This window comes from Cnephaeus nilssonii (assembly GCF_951640355.1).
Source record: "Cnephaeus nilssonii genome assembly, chromosome: 20".
Taxonomy (NCBI): Eukaryota; Metazoa; Chordata; class Mammalia; order Chiroptera; family Vespertilionidae; genus Cnephaeus; species Cnephaeus nilssonii.
The window spans coordinates 2,062,776-2,086,830 of NC_137091.1; the positions used below are offsets into that span (position 1 = coordinate 2,062,776).

The window sequence follows — 24,055 nt, forward strand, 5'->3', positions numbered from 1 at the left end:
TACACCAGAAGGACATGGGTTCGATTCCCAATCAGGGCACATATGGTTACCTAGGTTTTGGGTTCAATCCCCAGCCAGGGTGCATACAGGAGACAACTGATTGATGTTTCTCTCTCATCTCTTTCTCTTTCTCTTTCTTTCACCTTTCTCTCTCCTCCCTTCCTCTCTTTCTAAAAATCAAAAAGTAAAAACACAATGAGATCTTGCAATTTACAACAATGTGGATGGACCTAGAGGGTATATGTAAAATAAGTCAGACAGATATAGAAATATCATGTGATTACACTTATATGTGGAATTTAAGAAACAAAACAAATGAACAAATAAGACAAAACAGAAACAGACTCATAGATACAGAGAACAGGATACAAACCTTCAGTTATTAAAAAAAAAAGTCATAGGTCCTGGCCAGTTTGGTTCGGTGGATAGAGCATTGGCCTGCAGACTAAAGGGTCCTGGGTTCAACTCCAATCAAGGGCACATGCCCGGGTTGTGGGCTCGATTCCCAATCGGGGGCGTGCAGGAGGCAGCCAATGAATGATCCTCTCTCATCACTGATGTTTCTATCTCTCTCTCCCTCTCTATTCCCTCTCTGAAATCAATAAAAATACATTTTAAAAAAAAGTCATAGAAATGTAATGTACAGCATGGGGAAAATAGTCAATATTACTGTAATAACTATCTATGGTGACCGGTTACTAGATTTATTGTGGTGATCATATTATAAGGAATATAAATGTTGAATCACCATGTTATATACCTGAAACTAGCATAATATGTGTCAACTATAATACAAATAACAATAAAAATAAAAGGTAGCATAGAAAGTCAGCTTGGGTGATAAAAGGAAAAGAAATTGAGGGAAGTAATCAATGATCATAATTGCCTCTCTGAACTGCTGATTCAGTAGAAACCAAAATACCACTTTTTCCTCTAACAATGAAACCAAAGAATTGCCTGGCCCTTACATTTTAAGGTTAAATTAATAATTACTCGATAGTCCAGTGTTTCAGATGCATTTCGGTCACTAAATACACATGGAAGTACAAGCATGATGTTTTCCTGCAAAACAGTTCCTGCAGAACTTCTGGTGAGCTCACTGTCTAGGGAGGAGTGCTGGGCCTTGGGCACAAGCTCCAGCTTCCAGAACCTGCTCCCGGTACCCAAGGCCACCCTCACCATAGCTGTACATTTACACTTAGGCTCATTTCTTACCCTCTTCCGGGACTCCTCAATGGCAGACAGCAGGGCATTGTCCTTCTCATTCTTTAGGAAGCCCTATGAAAGGGGGAGAAATGACACAACTTAGGTTCAAATTAACCTTCCAAACACCAAGAGTAAGGGAAAAAAAGTACCATTATGGATATCTTCCATCCTGCCCACCTTTACCCTCAAAAGACTCTCTCAACTCAAAAAATATCAAAGCAGATTTTTTTTAATAGACATTTCCTAGTTTCTTTCATTCTGGGAGCACATGATGATTGTCAGAAGGTAAAGTCCCCGTGAAACAGTAGTGTAAAGTCTCATGTCCTATAAACATACAATGTGAACAGTCAGGAGTGTCCTTCAATTCTTAAATGGCTCATATTATAGATATAGACATAGCTTTGGCTACGCAGCCAGTCATAGTGCCTCTAATGTTCCTTATCTATATTTCTATCTATCTACCTTTCTTTCTTTCTATCTATCTATCTATCTATCTATCTATCTATCTACCTTTCTTTCTTTTTAATGAAAAGGCCATTTATTTCATGCCTAGAACATTTATTTGTTATTTATCTGTTTGTTTATTTCTCAGTTGCTTTCAATTAATTTTCCCATTTCTTCCTAACACTGAGGCAGCCTCGCTATCTACTTGCCTGAAGTTTTTCACTTGTTGTCAATGGCTGGGACACCCGACAATTCATTTCTTCGCCATTGCCGCTGGGGCTTTGCCACATGTGCTCCCTATTTCACGCCCGATGACACCCGCTATTGTGTAATACAGGTGGCGCGAGGAGGAGACGGCCCAGTTTGGTTTAATATGCGCCCCTGCCTACATTGCAGCGGCCTCAATAAACCAGAGCATACAGCTAGGACCCCGCTTGTCCATGCAGAAGCGGGCAGCTTGTGGCCATGCTTCTGGCCACGGCAGGGGAGCCAGACAAAAGTGTGGGAAGGATTTTAATGAAGGATAATGAAGGACTTTGTGTATATCCTTCACAGCACATGACTACATCAAGTCAACAAACTGTTCTTATGCATTTCCTTTCTTGAGTGGTCTTCGGCTTTAGTGTCACAGTTGCTAAACAAAGCTATGGAACCACTGTCACTGAATGCTGGTCCTGAACAAAGAGCAGATACAGATTGTGCTTTGATGCACCTTATCATGGCGGCTGCTGCTATGGGAAGCAACTGTCACATCGGGGGAGGGTGCCAGGAGGGTGATAACCACTACCTGACTAGGCCTGGTCTTATTTTATTCTTTTTGGTTGGGGTGGGAGGGGCTATGCCAACTGCCCCACCCCCTCACTGGGCTTCCTCTGCTCTTCCCAATCAACGACCAGCCTATCCCATTCTTTTGACTGCACCCATGTCTACATATAACCCACATACACGTACACACCATTAAAACACAAATGCAAAGCAACGATCAGACACATTTGTTTTAAAGCAACATACTGTAAGAAAATTCTATAAGTTTTTTTAAGAAATTAAATTTTAAGAAGTAGTTATGAAAGAAAAAGAAGAAAAGATATTGCTCTGGGCAGATTATTTTCTTCCTTAAAATATTCATTACCATTATGTACCTCAACAATTAGGCTTTCTCTACAGCACAAACTGAGCCCACAAAAGATAGGGAATTTGAATTTTTCATCCTTTATTCCTTTCTAAATTGAAACACTAAATTAGACTACAAGTCACATTTTATTTTTAAAAAACACACTTTTGATGACTACCATTTGAAAAGAACCTTAAAATTATAGTCAGAATACCGCTGGGTCTGTGCGCCATCTAGTGGCAGTCTGTTTCTTTTCAAGGACAACAAGGAAAAGAACAAATTGAAGAATTAAAAAGTTGGGCAGAAAAATACCTGCCTCAGCCCATGCTTCCCACAGGTCTCTTCCTCAACTTCCCTTTTCCACCTGTTTCCTTTCCTCCCAACTGTCCTGTGAGACACCGCTCATCCCAGATAGATACTCTTAGAACTTATCCTAAGTGGGTTTTCTGGAGAGGTGAGCTGGCAGGGAGGGAGGTGCCTTCTCTCACTGGGTGGGGATCCCTGCCACAGTGAGGACCCCTGGTCACAGAGAAGGCCCAACCTTCCATGCGGAGATGCCAGTGGTCTACCTGGGACCCTGAGCTCCTCATCACTAACATCCCTCTTCTTGCCAACAAGCACGTTTTAACTGCTCACAGGCTCCCACCCAACCCTCCTACTACAGACCTACTCAATAAGCAACAGTCCATGGACAGCTGCAGGCCTGCGAGGTGAGCTAACTACTCCTGACGTCCCCATCTGTGTACTGCTGCTCACAGCCAGAGTCCTGGAAAGAGAACTTCTAACTGGCTCCCTGAATGGGTTTTGGTTTCAAGCTTTCTCTCACATATTATAGCTCCCATTCAGAAAGCAACTGAGGGTCAGACACTGCTCTCAGCAATTCAAAGACGTTATTGCTAATCTTTTAACAAATGCAAGAGTAGACATGATCACCCCTACTCCTCCCCCTTCCCCTCCTCTCCATTTTATAGGTAAGAAACAGAGGCAGAATTTTAACTCTCAAGAGTTTTAACTCTCAAGAGACCAACCATTTCTGAGATACTTAGGGAACAGTAAACTTCAAAGAAAAACCTTTTTATCTCTAAAAGGAGAGTCCAAGAGGGGAGCAAAAAAGCCTTAAATTGGTTTTCTTCATCAGTTATTACCCTTCATAGATGATGAAGTTGAAAGCTCAGAGAAGACTAATCTTTAAACCAGCACTAATAGGAGCTAACCCCCATGGGTATGGTGATTACTGCATTCTACATCTTTGTTACACACATCTGGTTATAGTCCTCTCCTTTAACCTAATTCTAGACTCTCAATACGACTTAACTGGACCATACTTCAAAGTGTGTTCTTAATATAGGTTCGTACTAGACTTACCGGGGTGATCACTTTGTAAATTATATAAATGTCTAATCTGAAACTAATATAATACTGTATGTCAACTGTAATTGAAAAATTAAAAAATGTTCTTTAACTTAAAAAATATATTAAACGTTTAAAAAACTGTTGATGGTTTCCAGAGCTTCTACCAACTATCAAATGATATTAAGATCACCTGGTTTGTAAGTAGCAAAGCTCAGACTTAAAATCCAAATTTTCTAACCTTTTTTCACAGTGGATAAACAGATGTAATGCCTGCGTTATTTATTTATTCCTTTCTTCCTCCTACTTCACATAGTAAAGTTTTTGGCATTTCTTTACAACGGTGCTGTTCAAAATGTGGGTCAGGACCCATAATTGGATCACGAAATCAACCAGCAATTTTTTAAATGAAATAGAATACTACAGAGATATTTGGTATGGGTAAATACTGTGTTGTGAAACTTTTCTTTCAATTCCATATACTTATGTGTATGTATGAAGTGGGTTATGCATAAAATGTATTTCTTACTATGGGTCACAGGCAAAAGAGCTGGCAATTACTGCTCTAAATATCAACTCTGTAGCATTCCGAAATATTAATATTTATTGCCATCGAACAATAAACACCGTACATCTGCCCAAGCAATATACTCAGTTACGTGTTCCATCTTTAACAGAGGAAGTGGACTGCCTTGCAATGTATACTGGCTGAGAACAACCCAGAATGTAACCACAAGTAAGTCAATTTGCCTATCAAATGTGTGGTCACATCTTAGGGACCTGGCCGCCAAACTGGCTTTAAAACAGCTCAGGTTGCCCTAGCCGGTTTGGCTCAGTGGATAGAGCATCGGCCTGCAGACTGAAGGGGCCCGAGTTCGATTCCCGATCAAGGGCATGTACCTTGGTTGCGGGCACATCCCCAGTAGGGGGTGTGCAGGAGGCAGCTGATCGATGCTTCTCTCTCATCAATGTTTCTAACTCTCTATCCCTCTCCCTTTCTCTCTGTAAAAAATCAATAAAATATATTTTTAAAAAAAACAACAGCTCAGGTTGAGAAAGATGGGCATGAAAATGCACTATTTTTAATCATCTTGCAGACTTTGGGTTCCAGAAGACAAGTGGCAGCTAATGCCTACTGAAGAAAAAGAGAATGAGCAAAAGGATGTTTGTTTTTGTCAAATGGCCAAATTCTCTTAGCTTATTTGCTTTCCAAAAGTGAGAACTGTAAGAAATAAGGGTCTCTGTGAGACAAATTTCAGTATACACTTCAGCCGGCACTGATTCTTTCACATGTCTGTTTCCCACCTACTACAAATAAGTGATTTGTTAGTTACATAAACGGTTTGAATGGAAGAACACACATTTCCTGATCAGTATTAAAAAATAAAATGGAAAAAGATAAAATAATGGGTCTAAGGTGGCCCAGGCGGAAGAGATGTTCATTGTTGGAATTTCTCAGGCGGAAGAGATGTTCATTGTTGATAAAACCCAAAAGATGAAGAGAGAAATTTTAAAACCAGGGCATTTTCAGGATTTGGGAAACTTTCACATTGTTTATAGCACGTTTGGTTATTATCTTAGACCAATATTTAATGTAAAAAGCAAAAGCCACAGTTTACGTGGCTCTCAAAAAAACAGAAAGGCCATTCCACGCCTCTTCCTCTTCAAGAGACCAAATGGCAACCCACTCTGTCAAAACTGAGAGTGAGGCACCCACCGCAGGCCAGCCTTTGTGCCGAAGGGATCTGACATAAGATAAAAACACACGGTGGGTGCAATGAAAGTCTTGTATCCTCTCATTTAACACATACACTATATACAAAATAGGAAACCTGTAACCAACTTTCCAAATCAAATAATATTAACAATTGAAAGCAGTAACAGTAGAAAATGGCCACTGTGGTTCAAAATAACCTTGCCGAGATACAAGCAATAGCTAGGACAGCAATGAGATGGAGTGAAAAAATAAGCAGAGGAAAAAAAAAAACTTTAAAAAACAAACACAGAATAATGAAGAGGGTCTGCCCCAAGATGAAACAAGAATTCCAATATGCACTGTAAGTATTCATTAGATTTTCAGGTGGTGAATGGAGAAATGTCCAATTTCCCTAAAGACAGAGTGAGTTACAGCCATTATTTTGCTTCAGCTCCTTCTCAGGAAAATGCCTACTCCCTTAACCTCTCCCAAACCTCCCTCCCAATTTCTGAACGAATGACCTCTTCTGCAACCTTCTCTTGGGTGAAATTTTTACGAAGGTAAAACTGTTACTTAAGGAGAAAGTTAGGAGGAAGGACAAAGCAAGATACTGTTTTCAGATGAGCACACAGAAATCGTGTGGTCCTGGGAGCCCTGGGCTTATCAGATGGTGTGGACACTCTTTCATTAGCTCGCTTTGTGGTGCCTGCAGAGAGCACCTCAAGGAATTTCTCAGGCGGAAGAGATGTTCATTGTTGATAAAACCCAAAAGATGAAGAGAGAAATTTTAAAACCAGGGCATTTTCAGAATTTGGGAAACTTTTACATTGTTTATAGCACGTTTGGTTATGAATACATAAGATGTCAGCTTAAAAGGCCCACGGATGAGGGCATGAGTGGGGGGATGGAGGGATAAAGGGAGGATAAGGACACATTTGTAATACCTTAATCAATGGGGGGGGGGGGGGGGCGGGGCGGCGGGAAGGCCCACGAGAGCCCTAGCCAGTGGATAGAGCGTCGGCCTGCAGACTGAAGGGTCCCAGGTTCGATTCTGGTCAAGGGCACATGCCTGGGTTGCAGGCTCAATCCCCAGTGGGGCGTGTGCAGGAGGCAGCTGATCAATGAATCTCTCATCATTGATGTTTCTATCTCTCTCCCTTTCTCTCTGAAATCAATAAAAAAATATATTTTTTAAAAAGGCCCATGAGAGACTGAATCTCCTTTTGCAAGGAATACAGACTGAATAGCAAATCAAGGCTTTATTCTCCCACTTAGATATTTAGACTAAGTCCCACTGCTTGTTTTCTGCAAAATAATAATAATAATAATAATAACAAATAAATAAATAAATAATATTTTAAATAATTTGTTCACAGATTCTATTAAAATATCTATCTTCAAAACTGCCCCTGCAGACGGCAGTGCTAAGCCAACTGTAGTCCATTTTTAACGCTGCCGTGTGATTTCTCACTGTGCCTCACGCAAAGGCCTCGCTGCTCTCAAGCAGCAGGTGGCAGCAGACCCTGCCAGCGTGGCTGTGGAGTCCCACCATTTGCCAGCTCTGCACATCCACCGGCCACAGGCAGCTCTGGAGCCACAGGTGGCAGACCCTGGCTCTGTAACCCGGTGCAGCATGGGCACCAGGCCATCTGTCCCTGCCAAGCTGCAGGGTCCCATTTTGTACATGGATTCTACTCCTGGGCTAAACAAAAGGTCACAAACCTATGTGATGGATTTTGGTTCATTAAGGCAAAATGAATCACTTGCTCTCCATAACTCAAACTGGTTTACAGGATGGTCTACAAATTCTCAGAATGAAGAAAACTCAAAGTGTGCAAGAAAATTCTACACCCAAGAATACACGGCTCAGAAATGCCTCCTCCGGGACCAGCATTCTGACTTAAGTATATTGGCGCCTGATCCCTTCAAAGGCATGCCAATATAGCCACGATACGATTCCACCTCAGCTGAGCCTTCTAGAAAAAGCCACCCGCCTTTGAGAAAGCCATTCATGTGAGTCCATCTAACTGCCTTTTGTGAACCCGTCCCTGTTATCCTCCCCATCCCAACAAAAATGGAAGAAAAGGGAGGGAGGGAGGATCTTATAGCAAAAAAAAAAAAAAAAAAAAAAAAACCACACACCAACTTTCCAAGATTTTCAGCATTGGGCCAAGAAATGGCCCAGAAGGGAAAGTCACCCTCGAGAATGGAGATGTGCCATTCCTGTGGTACAGGAGGAAGGGGTGCAGGGGTGGAGGTGGCACACCCCCTTTGTCAACAAAATGTGGGCACACAACTACTAGGTGCCTCTTCTCATCTCTACAACGAGGCATCAGGCGAGGGCTGCACCCTTGGGAGGGCCATTAGGTGTCTTGTGCTATTGCTGCAAAGCCATTTCTGCCCCTTTTAGGGGCCCAGGGCATTCCTGTTATCTGCTACCGCTATCTCTGGCCGTCCGGGAAAGAAAGGCAATCCATCCAGCTCAGTCATTGGGTAGGAGACCCCATGTAGAGGGGAAGCAAGTAGTAAGGGAATAATATAAATGAATAAAATAATCAATGATAGACATGTGGGCACGAGTGGGGGAATGCTTTTCCGCAGAACTCCCCGCCCTCCCAAATCCAAGGGGCCCTGAAATAATGGTCCAGGGTCAGCAAGCAGCGCTCCCTGCTGGTCACAGGCCTGGGAGCGGATGTGACTTCTCAAAGCTAATATGCACACTTCCACAAGAACTTAGCCAGAGCCTGCACCCTGGTGAGGAGCCATGATGCAGCCCAGTGCTAAGCTGCAGGGGCTGGGCTTGTGCCGGCCATCCTTTCTCTCCACCACTCCACTCCTGGAACTGGGGGGGGGGGGGGGGGGGGGGGCCTCGGGGCGCAGGAACACTAGGAGCCAAGAAGGGGGAGAGACCGCAGCCAGCCAACTGCTCCCAGACTGCTGAGGCGGCCCATGGGAGAAAGCAAGGACAGCAACTCCCAGCATTTTAGCTTCTCCCTGCCACCCCACCCCAAGCCAACATACTTGCTAGGGCTAATTTTGGGGGACACAAGATCAGAGAAGATTCTGAAGAGAAAACTTTCCCATCTAGCTTTGCCAATGGAACACTGCAGTGTGCCAAAGTATGCCTGGGTTCAAAGAGCAGCAGCAGAACCCTCTCCTCATTCACCCGAAGGCACGCACAGATCTAAAACACATTAATGCCACAGCCACTCTAACAGATGGAAAGTTAAAGAGGATATGTAAGGGACAATAAAAATGCTCTAATATGTCTTTGAGGAACTGATTTCCATCTTGAAGATGGATTAGTCCACATTCAAAGAACTTTGGGCACTAAAACTGCATTGCAGTATAAAAGAAAGGGAAATGCATCAATGATGGCCTTCACTGTGACCAACATCCCTCCACTGCCCCCAAACCCACTCCAGGACAACTCACTAAAACAACCCTGTATTCTTTTTTAAACAAACCAACCCACAGATCCCCCGCTTTGTCAGATCTAGTGTCCAAGATTTGGGGCTGTAAGAAGGGCAGACAGGAGGGGGGGTGTCTCCCAGCCCGTGAGGTGGGAGCTGAGCTGTTTTTGCCAGGCTGGTTTCTACAGAGCTCAGGATTAAGCCTCGAGCTCTATTTAGCGAGCACAAGGAGCCCTATTAGTCAAGACGACGTTTGGGCACCACGTGCCACATTCATTCCCTGCTGGTACGCGGTGTCAGCCATGTACACTGCAGTCGAAAATCACAGCTCCTCCCTCGATGCAGCACAGCGTATGCTGATGGGACTGGAGCACTGATCATGGCTGTCACAGCAAAGGGCACTCTGGTTTTCCTGCAGTTTCTTCTAGTTCAGAAATTCTTGTTTAATTTTAATGTATTTGTCTGGAGACCAGTAAAACAAACAAGAGTCCTTCTCTTTTATAGCTTCCCACTGTCTTAAATGTAATTTGTCACAGTACTCCTCTGCTAACAGTACTTGGGATTTCAAACTCTCTCCAAAACCTTCATTAAGTTTGAGAACGTCTGACTTCACCCTGTCAGAGCTAACTTTACCCTGTCATACTGCAGGATGAACCACTCACCAATGTCACCACGGGCACAGAAAACTCAAAACACTACTTAGCTGGAGTGACAAACACAAGCAACAGGAGGAGAGAGGGCAAGACCATTTTTCAAATACAAACTGCCCGAAACTGAAGGGAGCTAAGACCTTTCACCCAGCCCGTCCATATAGGAGGAGGAGGATAAACCCTGCGCTGTGGCACCCCGCACACCTAGAGTTAAAGGGCATATCAGAATGCCCACTCCACCCCTGCTCAGAACAGATGAATGTACGCCCATGCCCCTCCCAGGAGACTTTCGCCCTTCATGTCCAGCCAACACAACAACACAATGGACCTAAAAACTTGACCTGCAGGTTTATCTTTTTTTTTTTTTTTTTTTTAGATCCTCATCTTAGGATATTTTTTTCATTGATTTTTAGAGAGTAGAAGGGAAAGGGAGAGACAGAGAGAAACACCGATGTGAGAGAGTCACATCTATTAGTTGCCTCCTGCATGCCCCCGACCAGGGCCGGGAGCCTGTAACCCAGGTACATGCCCTTGACCGGAATCAAACCCAGGACCCTTCAGTCCACAGGCCAACACTATCCACTGAGCCAAACCAGCTAGGCAGTATGTCTTATTTTTAAATGTTTGTTTATAAGTGATAGATTTATAAATGCATATCATCTACTACCACACAGGCCCAGGAGGACTCCAGACACAGCTCAATGAGGCATTCTGGCCAGCTCAACCCATAGATCTATCAGTTACCAGTAAACCCACAAAAAGAAAGATGGAGTCAAATGCAGACAGAGGCACAGCACAGACCAGGAGTCAGGTGGCCTGGATTTAGGGCAAAATTGACTGTTTTCCAGATTTGTGACCTTGAGAAAGGTTGTTTAGCTACAGTAAACCTTGCCTCACCTAACTGTAAGATGAGCTGATTGTACTACAAAAACTCTAAGGCCAGCTCCAGAAATTCCAACTCCATGTCAGGTGGGAACAGGTAAGAAATTAGCACAGTCACTAACACTATGGCTATAGTTCACTTCCAAAATAATCCGTACCTTGAACCACAAAAGAAATACAATCAACTTTGGTTTTGAAAGCAGCAGACATGTGTTTCATATATAAAATTACCAAACGCACAAAGAATGAGAATGGAAATTAGAATCCAACATGAATAACATTCTCATAGGGATGCTAGTCTCATCTTGCATAAAGGAGCAGCATTCGTCTTCTGTCTTCTGAATATCCATCTTACACTGGAAGGAGTAAGTTTCTACATTTTAAAAAAGAACAAGGAAGCACAAAGCAATGGGTTGCAGAAGTGCTGATATGAAATATCTGTTTAAAATTTTACTTTATATTTGCCAACAATTTCTTAAAAGCATTCATCGGAAGCTATCTAGATATAAATGCTAATTAAGTCTTTACTTCAGGAACATCTCAAAATTTCTATCTTCTAACAGAATAAAAAGTAGCTGCTGCAAATTGGCAAGACAGTGTTACGAGGGTGACTTCAAACTAGACTGCAGGAAGCTAACTCACGCGCGGTCACCTGTCACAGAGCTCCTGGGGCCGCCATTTCCTTTCCTCCTCACTGCCATCTTAGTGCCACCACGATGCGTCCTAGCGGGCCGGCAGGCATGCTTGCTTATCTACATGATGCCACTCACTGCCAGAGCATTCAAAGGTTTGCTCTGAATATAGGTTTTTTTTGGAGCAAAAAGAGCCAGCCCCTGACTCTTTACTACCAGCCAGGCTAAAATTTCATGAGAAAACTGACGAGCTTAGAGTCAAGCAATTTGGGAAACCCCTAAAGTGCCAGAAAGGAGAGCCTCTTCCCAGCAGCCCAACTTGCGTAGCCCAAGGTGGAGGCAAAGAGAACGAGCCGCACCTGGGCCTCCGCTGTCTCCCCGAGCACCTGCTACACAGCTCCCACAAACCGGAGGGAGAAAAGCTGACCAGATCTCCCACCAAGTTTTAGTGCAGAAATTTCAGAGGCAGGCTGACACCTCTCATGCCATCCGACCAAACATTGTATGCACGCAAAGCTGCAAGTAAAATGGAGTTCTAATTTGCTGCCCTCACACTTTTATTTCAAGTGCAAGCCTTATAAAATCGAAGGAGAAAGACTCCTTTTGCATTTTATGTATCTATATACCATGTAGCTAAACAATTAATATATTAAATGTCCCTCTTGGGGTTAAAAAAATATACAGAGGTCTAGGCTTTTATGCTGCAAGCGTAAGGCAGATTTCTGCAAGCTTTATGGAATCTTTGTAGGATTCTAAACAGGACAACTGAGCCTTCGATTTCAATGAAAAGACTGATGTGAAAATCCTCCTCTGGTTTCAAGAGCATCTACTAATTAGAGAACAGCACTCAGTGAATACGGTGAACAGCAGCGAGTGCCACCAGACCTGGAAGAACAGCTGGCTTTATAAATCTGATATCAAGTTAAAAGGCTTCTCCAATAACCATTCTGTGAAGATTCAACTCCTGGAACAGCTACTAAGGCCTTTTGAGCAAATTCTTCATGGTACAGTTTACTGTAAATATACTTACTATAAATCTTGAGGGTTAAGTACCTTTAAAAAGATAAACACACAAATCAAAGTTAAAACCCACTTGTTTCCTCTAAGTAACAGCATGAAGGAACAAAGGAATTAGCCCAGTCAAATCCAATTAATTTTAAAAATCAAGATTTCTAAGCTTACAATTACAAACAAGAGTTTTCCACAAGTAGCTTTGAAGTGAAATTAAACAGAAGGCACTAAAAATTATCCTCATTAGTGAATGAAAGCCCTAATCTATTGATCTTTTAGGGCAAAATCTTGTCTTGTTAAAGCATTTTTTCTTGTATATTTTAATCAGCTGTTACAGATCATGAAAATATTTTCTTAAAAATAAACAACAACAGCAACAAAAACCAGCAATTTTCTTTAGGAATGGAAAATAAACTGACTGTAAAAGAGAGTGAAAAGAAGCCTGAACTCTTTTAAATATACCATATTTAGATTTATTTTTTTTCTCTCAAGTGTCATTTTCATCTTTGACTAGTGAAAAATTCATACCTCTCATTACCTTAAATTAACAATGCATAGTTAATTAAAAGCATGTGTTAAAATCTTCAATAAAACCTATATTTCAAGTATATATATCACACTTGGCTTCTAACACATACATAAAAGAATGTATCCAAGAACCTTTGTTACACCTTTAGCATTTGCAGCATTCATTTTAAAGTCTTTTTTGCCCATTCAACCAAAGGCAATTTTTCAACCTCTCACAGCTATATGAGTATGAGAAATACTTACTGTAGACAAAAGGATTCCATTTTCTTCCAGGGAATGTTCTCCACCCTCCCAGAGAACTCTTGTATGCAGTGTGCAAATTCATTTCTGAGTTTTCCAGTAACAAAGCTCTCGTGGCACAGACCTAATGTAAATGAAATGGCCCTGCAGCTGCCTTCAGAACCCAGCTCACCTCAACCGTGATACAGCTAATTGTTAAAAATGGTGGCTGAGACATTTTCCATACATTAAATTAAGGAGCGCTGATGAAGGCGCTGGCATCCACCCACTTCAGACAAAGGAAAATAATTTGCAACTGTACCGGGCATGGATAATTGAGTCATCTCCCATACAGGGTCAGTGTGAGAGGTTTCCTCCATCTTTACAAAATGCAAACCACAGCTCATTGTCTCATCTCAGAAATCAATTCTTTGCAATGCTGCGCTGGGTCAGAGTTTTAAAGGAATCCTGGTCTTGGGTAATCTAGACCTCCAACACCCAGACAAGCTAAATTCTCAGTCCCTCTCCCTTCCCTGAGCAGCCCTCCTCCATTCCCCACTAGACAGCTCCTCAAGTCTCCCCATTGTGAAGAGTACAGAAAGTCCCACACCTCCCGGCAGCTACATCTCTCCAGTAGGTGAGCAATTTCCAAGTCCCCATTGAGGAAAGAAGTCCAGACCTTACTGGTCCCACGACACAATACATTCCTGCGATAAAAAGCTATACATCATTGTAATATGCATATACAACAAGAAAGCTGCTTTTTAATGCTGAATTAAAAGCATTTTATCTCTGATATTACTCAAGGCATTAAAAGTGTTATAGGCAACATTTACAATTTTATTACCCTCTGGATAATGCTTGCATGACTTAGGAAGTTTTCATCTCACTTACACAAATCACATTCTCCACACCAAACGATCTGAAATATTTTTAAAGGACTCATAGCATACTCTTCCGAGGATGAATTTTAAAAAGAAAAGTAACTTTAAGAATCCACATCTTTGATGTTACTATTTCTTTTTCATGTAAAGCCTTATGCTAAAGCATTTCCTGGGAGATAATCCCAGATATCTCTAATTCCAATAGTACTTTTTCCCTGTAACAAAATATAAATGACTGAATTCCTTGGTAAGGTATCCTACACACACACACACACAATCATCTACAATCCCAAAGAAGGATCTGGTTTTAGCAATGAAAAGAAATTCTACTTTAACACTTTATCTCAAATAAGAATTGCACTTCACATGCATCTTTTTAAAAGAATCCTAAAGAAAGTCCCCACTTAAAGATGAAGTCTGCAAAAATCCTAAATAAACATTTAAATCTTTAAGCAAATACCTCTCTGCCCCACCCAACAGATTTTTTTTTTAAAGAAAAATATTAAAATGACAAGGCACAAATCTGAACAATTCTCAGGAGAATCAAGTACTTTTTCTATCAAACGAGTTAAATGCCTCTGAATTTTTCTCAACATTTTAAACAGACCAAGACCCTGTCTTCCAGAGGTCCTACAACATGCTGTCACTCTATTTACTAGGGGCATTTATTCTCGTTGCTTTGCAAAACACAGGCAAAGGCAATCCTACCTGCAGCTCTCCAATTCAAGGAGTTCCAGACCGGTGGCTGCTGTTGGTCACTGCAGCGCTCCCCTTTCTTCCCTGTGGCATGAGCTCTGTTAGAACCAGTGCTCAAGTTCTTCCCACTCTGAACAGCCAAAGTGGAGGGGAGAAGGAGAGGTAGGAAGAGAGAAGAGAGGAGAGAGAGAAAGAAGAAAAAGGAAAAGAGAACACCCTGCAAATGTTGACATGACTGAAGCACCAACGAGTCCAATTAGACAATGAGATTGCAGGGCCCCTGGGAAAAGGGTGCCTTGCAGCCCCCAGGGCACAGCAGCATCATTCCTTCCGCTCTACACAAATTCAGAGGAGTCAGCCATCAGTGTGAAGGCACAAACTGATGGGAGTAACAGTTTATAGGTTACAGAAGGGTATTTTATTGTTAACGGACTGTACCAAGTTAAGATTTAAGAGGGGGAGAGACAACATGTAGGCAAGAAATGCTATGATACTTTTTCCCCCCGACCCAAGCTACTGCAATTACTCTGATGTGAATTTTTGATGACTTCCGACATCTTGCATGGTTAGAGATCGCTTCAGCTGTCAGTCTGGCTAATGTGGAAAATGCATTTGCTGCATTGTGATGCAGTGCTATAGCCACAGACTGTTACCCCAGTTGTGAAGCTGGTCCCGTAACTGAGCAGCAGGAATTTGCACATGCCATGATGCTAAAATAAATGGTAGTTAAAAGATTTTATACAGCAGCAGGCAGATTCTGCCATTTTAGCCTACAGAATGTGTAGCATCTCAGATGACTGCGCCCTCGTCAACTGCACCGTCCTCCACACACAACAGCAAATTCACCATCTTAAATGTTTGGCCTCTCGGTAGTTAAAAGGTTTTGATACTGTTTAAATAACTATTCAGATTAATTATAGCTTTGAACAGAAACGAGATTATTTGCATCTCAGGAATATACAGCCAATGAAACTGTCAGTGACACAGGGAAATGCAGACCTTTTATTAACATATGCTCAGCTCAACTGTCACTTCTTTATACAACATTTAGGGGGGAAATACATGATGTGTAAGTAATGAATATTCCTATTATATGTAATGGTTTTTAAAAGTGTTCCTCAGAAGGAGATTTTTCCCTCCATGTTTTAATGTACAGCCTGAAACTTAAAGACCACATGAAAATACTAACATGTGTTTCTCGTTGTCGCTAAAAGAAATTCAGTGCCGCAAACAACTATGCAATTACAGGGAAGCTTGTGAAGAAGCAAAGATGAAACCGCACTAAGAAACAGGAGCCAGATGATTAAAGTAAGGCAGGCAGGCAGTGGACGGTCATTACGGTACAGACTGCAAAAGAAAAATCAAGAGAAAGACTCTTTCATCTTCAAAAACAAAATCCACAAACCCTATGATTGCAATCTGCTGGTTGCAGAACCAACGCCGATACTGCAGAACCCGAAGGACACATGAGGCTTGTAATTCCATAAAATATTTTAAACAAATATTAACTTGGCTACCTGGCATCTAGAATTTGGCTACTTAAGGTTCTTCTTCATCTACAATCATCGATTTGGTATTTAAAGCAGAGCCAAGTTACAGATTTCATTGCTTTAAAAGAAAAACAACTAATATAATTAACCAATATATCTTTCAACACAACTTTTGCCAATTAAGTGCTCCGAGTTGAGATGCTTCAGACATTTTATAAAAAACAAGAAAGCTATATGAAAGAGAAGGAACACACTGGTGTGTGAACAGTGAGTAACAGTGGAAGAACTTACGTTACTAACATAAAATCAACTCATGACTTCCTTTGTTTTATGACAGCACCAAATGCGTATTTGGAGGTGCATGTGCTACCAAGCTCTGTAAAGCTCAAGAGCTTTCTGGTTTTGTTCCCCTCACTGAACGTTAACAGCACCAACAGTGCTGCTGATGCCATAGCAGATGTCACAGTAGTTGTAGCGAACAGTCAACAATTCAAGTTTTTTTGTTCCAGACCCAATCAATACAAGGTCCCACTAGCAGCTGAGAAACTGCACAAGGAAGGAGGGAGAAACCGTGTGTGTTGGGGTAGCTTTGAAATTAACCAGGCTCGGCTTATGCTCCACTTACTGAACAAAAGACAATCCTGGGGGACCTCTTTCTGAACCAGCCCAAGAGGCAAACTCTTTTGTTTGGGATCAAATAAATACTGCATTGGAGCATAGTGGATATGCAGCAATAAGAGTTTCTGCCTGGGGATGGAAGGGGCAAGAAGAAAAAGAACCCAAAGACCCCAGAGTGGTTACAGTCAAACCATTTCACCGACGGTTAAAACCTATTCTCTGAGGAAGCCCTGTGAAGTTCACTATAGGTGAATGAGAAAACCTCCTTTAATAGCTAAGAAACAAAACAAAACAAAAAATATCTCATTGAATCACTCACTATTAAGACACTTTTCTTCGGCAGTACGCCCAACAAATAAATTGAAAGGATATTTATGCTAGAATAAATTGTACACCAGCTCAGACTCCATCTCCCTCCAATCTAGGAGTATCCCAAGGAAAGCAGATTCTACCTGCAAAGAACCTCGGAGCAGAAGGTACTGGGAGGTGTTAACTAACCGGCCTCAGACCCCAGGTGCCAGAATATGTATGTGAAGGCTGTAAACACTGGAAAGAAGCCACCTCATACCTCTCCGCTTGTTTTATCCTCAGCTGAACATAAAGTGGTAGTCCCTTGTTTAATTTCGTTTTGTCTTTATATAGCCCTAAGCACCAAAAACTAAGAGAAAAGGGAACAACTACTGAACTCAGCATCCTATATAATAAAAGGCTAATATACAAATAGATCGAAGGGTGGAAAGACAAGTAGCTATGATGCGCACTGACCACCAGGGGGCAGACGCTCAATGCAGGAGCTGCCCCCTGGTGGTCAGTGCACTCCCACAGGGGGAGCGCCGCTCAGCCAGAAGCTGGGCTCATGGCTGGCGAGTGCAGCGGCAGTGGCGGCAGCACTAAGGCTGTCCGACTGCCGGCTTAGGCCTGCTCCCCCAAGGCCTAAGCCATCAGTCAGACAGTCCCGGAGGGCTCCCGGACTGCGAGAGGGTGCAGGCCGGGTTGAGGGACCACCCCCCCCAAGTGCACAAATTTCGTGCACTGAGCCTCTAGTTTATTAATATAAGGAATAAAAATGGGCTTGCTTATACAAATGAAAAGATGACATTTAATCCTTTCTACCAAAGAGGACCAACTTTTCGAAATCCTCTGCGCACTGCACCATTCTGCATATAACAGCAGCTAACGTGAACATCACTTATACGCTATATAAAAAAAAACCTAGACACCCACAAGTGTAAAGACAGATGGATCTTACTGCTACAATGGCCAAAGTGTATTTAGGCCTCTGTGTATTTGAAAGATCTCCAAATTTCAGGTGAAGGCTTGAATTTTCAAACAGTATTCCATATAAAACTCCAACAAAGCATAACTTTAGATAGTTCCTTAGAATCCTCTGTAATCTTTCATAGAAAAGTTTCAAGTATTATTTCTATTTTCATTTCTCTATAGATTCTCCCCAATGAGTCCATTAAAGAACTTCCCAGCAAAGTACATGTATAGGACCCCCCAAAAAAAGTTTTCCTAAAAAGTAGGAACAGTTACTCCAATTTAAGATATTCAGATTCCAAAGACTTTCTGACCTTCTCCCTCATACAGTTAAGTGGTTTGAAAAATTTCTGAGTAGGAAGGAAGGAAAAATATTGGAAGATGGCTCCAGTTTCCATAGGCCCACACCGGAAACACAAGGATGAGGAGACATTTTTGAAGGTGTGGCATTAGTATCCTGCCTTTTTTACCTGTTATCATTAATAAACAAGATTACAGAATAGAAAAAAGGAAGCCATTGAAATTCTGTGGTTCAAGTAGAATTATAATAACCACCAGTGAAATTATGTTCAAGTGAACAACTGGAAAGCTCTAAAGTGCACTGACAATATGCAGGGCAGCACCCAGAAATCAAACTTTCACAGATCCCTGGTGAGCTCTGTTCTGCCTTCTGCCAGGTTCACTGGGCTGCTGGGAAGATCAAGTAATATCACTGGTGGGAAAGTGCTTTTAAGAGTTAAGAACGAGAGGCCATGCAAGGTTGGGCAATTAACCGTCCCCGAGTCTCTAGCCTTCTGAGGCAGAGCTGGATCCTGGCTGCCTTCCCAGCCCACCATCACCATCCTCCTCCTGGCTCCTCTATCCTCGCTGAGACCTGGTTCCCTTGCCCAACGCTACAGACTTGTCCCATGTATTTATTTTCCCTGCCACAAGTCTCACCTCTATACCAGTGGCTCTCGAAAATTCTGTCTGGGGCTATTCTGAGTAGTGTTTCTTATCTTATCGTTCAATGTTTCACCATGACGTCTTCCCAGAACATCAAAAACTGGTATGAACTCTCAACCCTCAATCTAGTTAATCTTCCTAATTTCCCAGCCTTGACCCACAGCGCCGATCCTTCTTGAGTTATTTCTGAACCTCCTTCTTAAGCCCAAGGGTGATGTGTTTTATTCCAAACGTCTCTCATACATCGCTGCTTCCTCTGTTTGCTCGGCCACCAACCTGGTCCTGGGGGTCAGCACCGTAGCTGGACTGCTACAACCGTCTCTGAAAGACATCTGAGCCAGTCTCCTTCCACTGGCCAAGCCCCCTGCCACTTCCACACGTGTTTCCACACCCTCCCTGCTTTTCACCTTTACCTGCTCCAAATTTTTCAGCAGCAAGTACTGCCTACACTCCGCTGCTTGGCGGTCCCTCCTTCCACATTGGAGGCCCCTCCCTGACAGATTTTATTTCTTAGCATATAGCCTACCTTTGGGCAGGTCCTTCCTCTCACATCCTCCTTCACCTCATGCACGCTAAACCCATTTCATCTTTCAAGGCCTGTTCAGATCCCATCTACTCTAGGGGCCCATCCTCAACTACCCCAAAATTCATTCATCAGCACCCCTCCCTCTCCTCTGAACCCCCAGGGCATTTAGAATCTCACGTCATCCCCTTTCAGTTTTGCCTGTCCCTTCACACTGTCTTGGACAGCTTAATCCTATCATAGGAATGTTAGGCTTGGTTCTCCAGGTAGAAGCTTTCAGAGGGCAGTATCCGCAATTTATGTTTATTCTAATCTTCAGCAGTGCCTACCATCGTGCTGTCCTTATGAGCACTCAACAAAACCATTTGGTTGATTTTTAGTGTTCACTAGGCCCCACCCAAGGCAGATGCAGGCAACTACTTAAAGGGGCACTAAATATAAATATTACTTTTGCTTGTTGTTTGTTCTTTCAAATCTCTTCAGCTCCCTGAGATAAATGCTGCCTGAGGTAGTAAGAGAAATGCTGATGTGGTTCTTGGCCAATGTGCAGAGGCACCAAAGTCTGCTTTGTGACTAAGCATCGTTACCAACAGTATTCAATTCTCAAAGTCAGCTTCCTTCTCAGTTGCATCTAGAGCCAAGGAGTTTCAGGGAAAATGAGATGGTCCTGGCTAAAAGTCAGTGTTGTGGAAGTCATCGTTGATGTGTCCTGAAAATCAGCTGACAATGAAAAAGCAATCTGCTAATTTTATCAGTGGCATTTCACCTTGAGTAGTGTTCTAAGTGAGGACCACTGCCCCGGGTGTGCCCACAAACCAGAGTGTAGAGGTGGGCTGGAAGCTTAGCCCACATGAGTGAAAGTAATTTCAGAAGTAAGATTCCCACTTTGAACATGTTTTCAAGAAGTAGTTCCCAGGAAATAGTTACTGATGGGAATAGGCTAACAGGGGAGGAGGAAGCATCCTCAAATATTCCTCCAGGGCAATTCATACTGCAGTCACTGCAGTCCCAGGTTTCAGAAACTCAGAATGATGAGAAAGAGCTCCAGCGCGCAGGCGCACACACACACACACATTCTCTCTCTCTCTCTCTCTCTTTCTCTCTCTCACACACACACACACACATACACACACACACAACATCTATCAAGCCTTAGTATTCAGATACAGGGAACAAATGATTTTGGCAAGGACTTGTAGACTATATGGAAAAGTTCTATCTTAATAAGAAATAAATAAAATAATAAAGTATATGAAGACTTATCAGAGTCACAGCCATAAAATTTCAGGGGCAATTAATTTCCCCTGTGGCACAGATTAAGAAAATAAGGCTTACAGGGCTCTTTGCACAGCACTATGGGACACTACACCAAGAAAAGCTGCTCAGGTGTGCGCCAGAGCCCAGATTTCAAGTTATCACATGAGGGGTGGGAGGGAGTGGACACAAAAGAACAGCTGCTAGCTTGCTAGTTCTTGTTACCAATGTACTTTACACAACAGATGTATTTATTACCAGGTTGATTGTAAATAGAATTCTTTTAGACAAATTCTATTTTAAACTGAGCAGGGAAGCTGTTATTTGAAGGAGTACTAAAGCTCAATATGGCCCCAAGATTTCTTTTATAAATGCATATATTGAGTTTGACTTGGCTTACTAAAGCAGGCTCCATCATATTATTAATATTATTTTAGATTAGACACTAAAACCTTCATTTTCATGTACTTTTTTTGCTGTACATATTTACTATTTCTGCTATTGGCTGGAAAACACTGATGAGGCCAAAAACTGATTTAAAAATAAAAAAGGACTCCTCAATAGAAAAAAAAAAAAGAAAATTACTAAAATTATCCAACCATCAATGACTTAAACAAAGGGAAAACTATATTCTGTTATCTGGTCAGAATTTCAAATTCACTGACATACAAAATATAGGTTCCTGAAATTTTTCTATGAAGAAAAATTGTAGGCAGAGTTCTATTTTCTCATTAATCCCTTTTGTAAAGTTGAATATGGCATTACTCAAAGCAATACATAAAATTTGAAATCAAGATATAATAAAATTATATTCAAGGATGCAGCCTTAAAAAAAAAAAAAGAACCAGAGTAAAATTACATGAGAAATAACAATAAAGTGAATGTGAAACAGAAAACATGGTGATAGGATGCTCATCCTACGTGAACAGGGGAGAGAGGAGAGTGGAGGCAGTGACCTGCATCAGGACGGACAGCCAAGGCAAGTGAGGCAGGGGCTTTGTCTGACCCCAGGAGCTTACACTGTCCTATAATAAAACACCAGGTCAGGCCTTCATCTCTGTACTGCACCCTTCTCATCTCTAGAATTGGAACACAAGGATCTGTAATTCTAAAACGTTTGTGTTTTTATGCCCTGACCGGTGTGGCTCAGTGGGTAGAGTGTCGGCCTGCGGACTGAAGGGTCCACGGGTTCGATTCCGGTCAAGGGCATGTACCTTGGTTGCGGGCACATCCCCAGTAGGAGGTGTGCAGGAAGCGGCTGATCGATGTTTCTCTCTCATCGATGTTTCTAACTCTCTATCCCTCTCCCTTCCTCTCTGTAAAAACCAATAAAATATATATATAAAAAAAACAAACAAACAAAAAACGTTTGTGTTTTTAATTAGGCTGATTTTAAAATCTGCTTTTCCCACATCATTCCTCTCTGTCAGCCTTCCAGAGTGACAAGGGTAGAAATCATTTTTAAGCCAATGGTTCAGTTTGATTAACATGCTTCTTACCACTAAGTCCCCCAGCAAACTATGAGGTGACTAAAGGTGACTAAAGCAAACAGTCCCAGTTCTGCTACTTTGCCATCTCAGATCCTGGGCATGTCAGATAGCTGAACCCCTCAAGTAAACTAAAACACTGAAAATCTAATGAAGGTAGGAATGTATTATATCCACTTACAGTGCTTAACAAAGCATCATGCCCAGGTTAAGTGCTCAACATATATTTATTGATTAACCTTTAAGTTGCTGAGGGATGTTATTCAGAAGCTCTAGAAATGTCTGCACAATTGCAGATTGTTATCAGCCTTCTCCGAGTCTGGTGCTTCTTGGCAAATTTACATTTAGAATTTAATCCATGTGTTCCTGTGTAGCTTCCTACATATTCTTTGAGCCTAATTTAATTAAATTCTATTTAACGCCCGATAAGATTACCTACATATGTTTTCTAAAAGCAAGAGGTAATCAAGTCTAGTGGAAAGTAGAAGTTGGAGTCAAAAGAACTCAATTCTAGGTAACCCTAACAAGTGAGGCACCTCATGTCTCAGTATTCTCATCTGTAAAATGGCAAATGTCATCAGACCTAAATGAAGTAAGAACAGTATTCTTCAACTGTCTATACAATATAATTATTCTTCAAAGCAAAGAGAAGTCATTTTAAATTATTTCTAAAACACAGGCTGCACATTTTAATACATTTCTCAAATATGCAGACTGATTTAGGCATTTCTAAGGAAATATTCTGCCTTTCAGCTTTCTCTCATGGCATCTGTTGTTACTAGTAGATAAGGAAAAGAAAAACCTAATGTCATTAACAGTAGACCCCAGGTCCCCACCACTCACTTAATGAGGGAGGGGAGTACAGTGAGAAGCAAATGAAAAGGTAAACGAAATGAGTATGAGTGGAGCTAAGGAGAAAGGCAGAGAAAATCGGGTTAGTGAAGAAAAACAAGTCCATCTTTCATCTCTCCTGGCTCCTACTGATGGCAGACGGTGTATTTAATCTGCTGAGAGACCAGATTTAAGGCCTCCCTTTGGCATAGTCCATCCATGAATTATTAATGTTTGCAGAAGCAATAGCAGACCCACTCACAGTGATCTGAGAGGACAATGACGATTAACCAAGATGGGATTATTAATCCCACCACTTCCCTTTCCTCTGTCTCCCTCTCCATTCCCCTCTGGGCTCTGACTGCTTTTTAGGCAGTGTATTTTGAGCTACAGCCTCAGTTATCGGAGTCAATACTATCTCCATGGTGAAAAAAAAAGTCAATGACCAATTACAAGTCATAAGTTTTTAATATATATATGTTTTAAACATATATTTTATTGACCGCTGTGTCCTTGATGAAACAAAGATAAAAACGAGGGTGGTAACAAATTCTTTATGGACTCAAACAAATAATTTAAAAGTGGGCAGACAGCTGGAAAAACAGGGTTTACCTACACTAGACTTCTGTAATCACTTAACCTGGTAATCTCAAACTGGAGGGCTTGTTAAAACACAGATTCTGGGATCCCACCTCCATAGATTTGGATCCGGTAAGTCTGGGGTGGAGCTGAGAATTTGCATTTCACACAAAGTCCCAGAGATGCTGATGCTGGTCTGACCCCACACTTTGGAATCACTGAGAAAGAGCCTCTTTCAGTTGCCAAAGGTATTGAGGGCATGAGGAGAACGGAGAAGGAAATTAAAACCAACCAGAGGTAGAAAGCTAATACAAAGACAGAAATGAGATTTACAGCTCCTTTCCCT

General features: G+C 42.0%; 1 protein-coding gene across 1 annotated transcript in view; it reads right to left on the reverse strand.

Annotated features, from left to right (window-relative positions):
* Positions 1 to 24,055, reverse strand: part of NUP93 (nucleoporin 93) — an 85,928-nt gene that overhangs the window by 33,618 nt on the left and 28,255 nt on the right. The window contains exon 4 of the mRNA XM_079760051.1: positions 1,216 to 1,278. Coding sequence (XP_079616177.1) covers positions 1,216 to 1,278 — 63 coding nt within the window. The remainder of the gene's footprint in view (positions 1 to 1,215; positions 1,279 to 24,055) is intronic.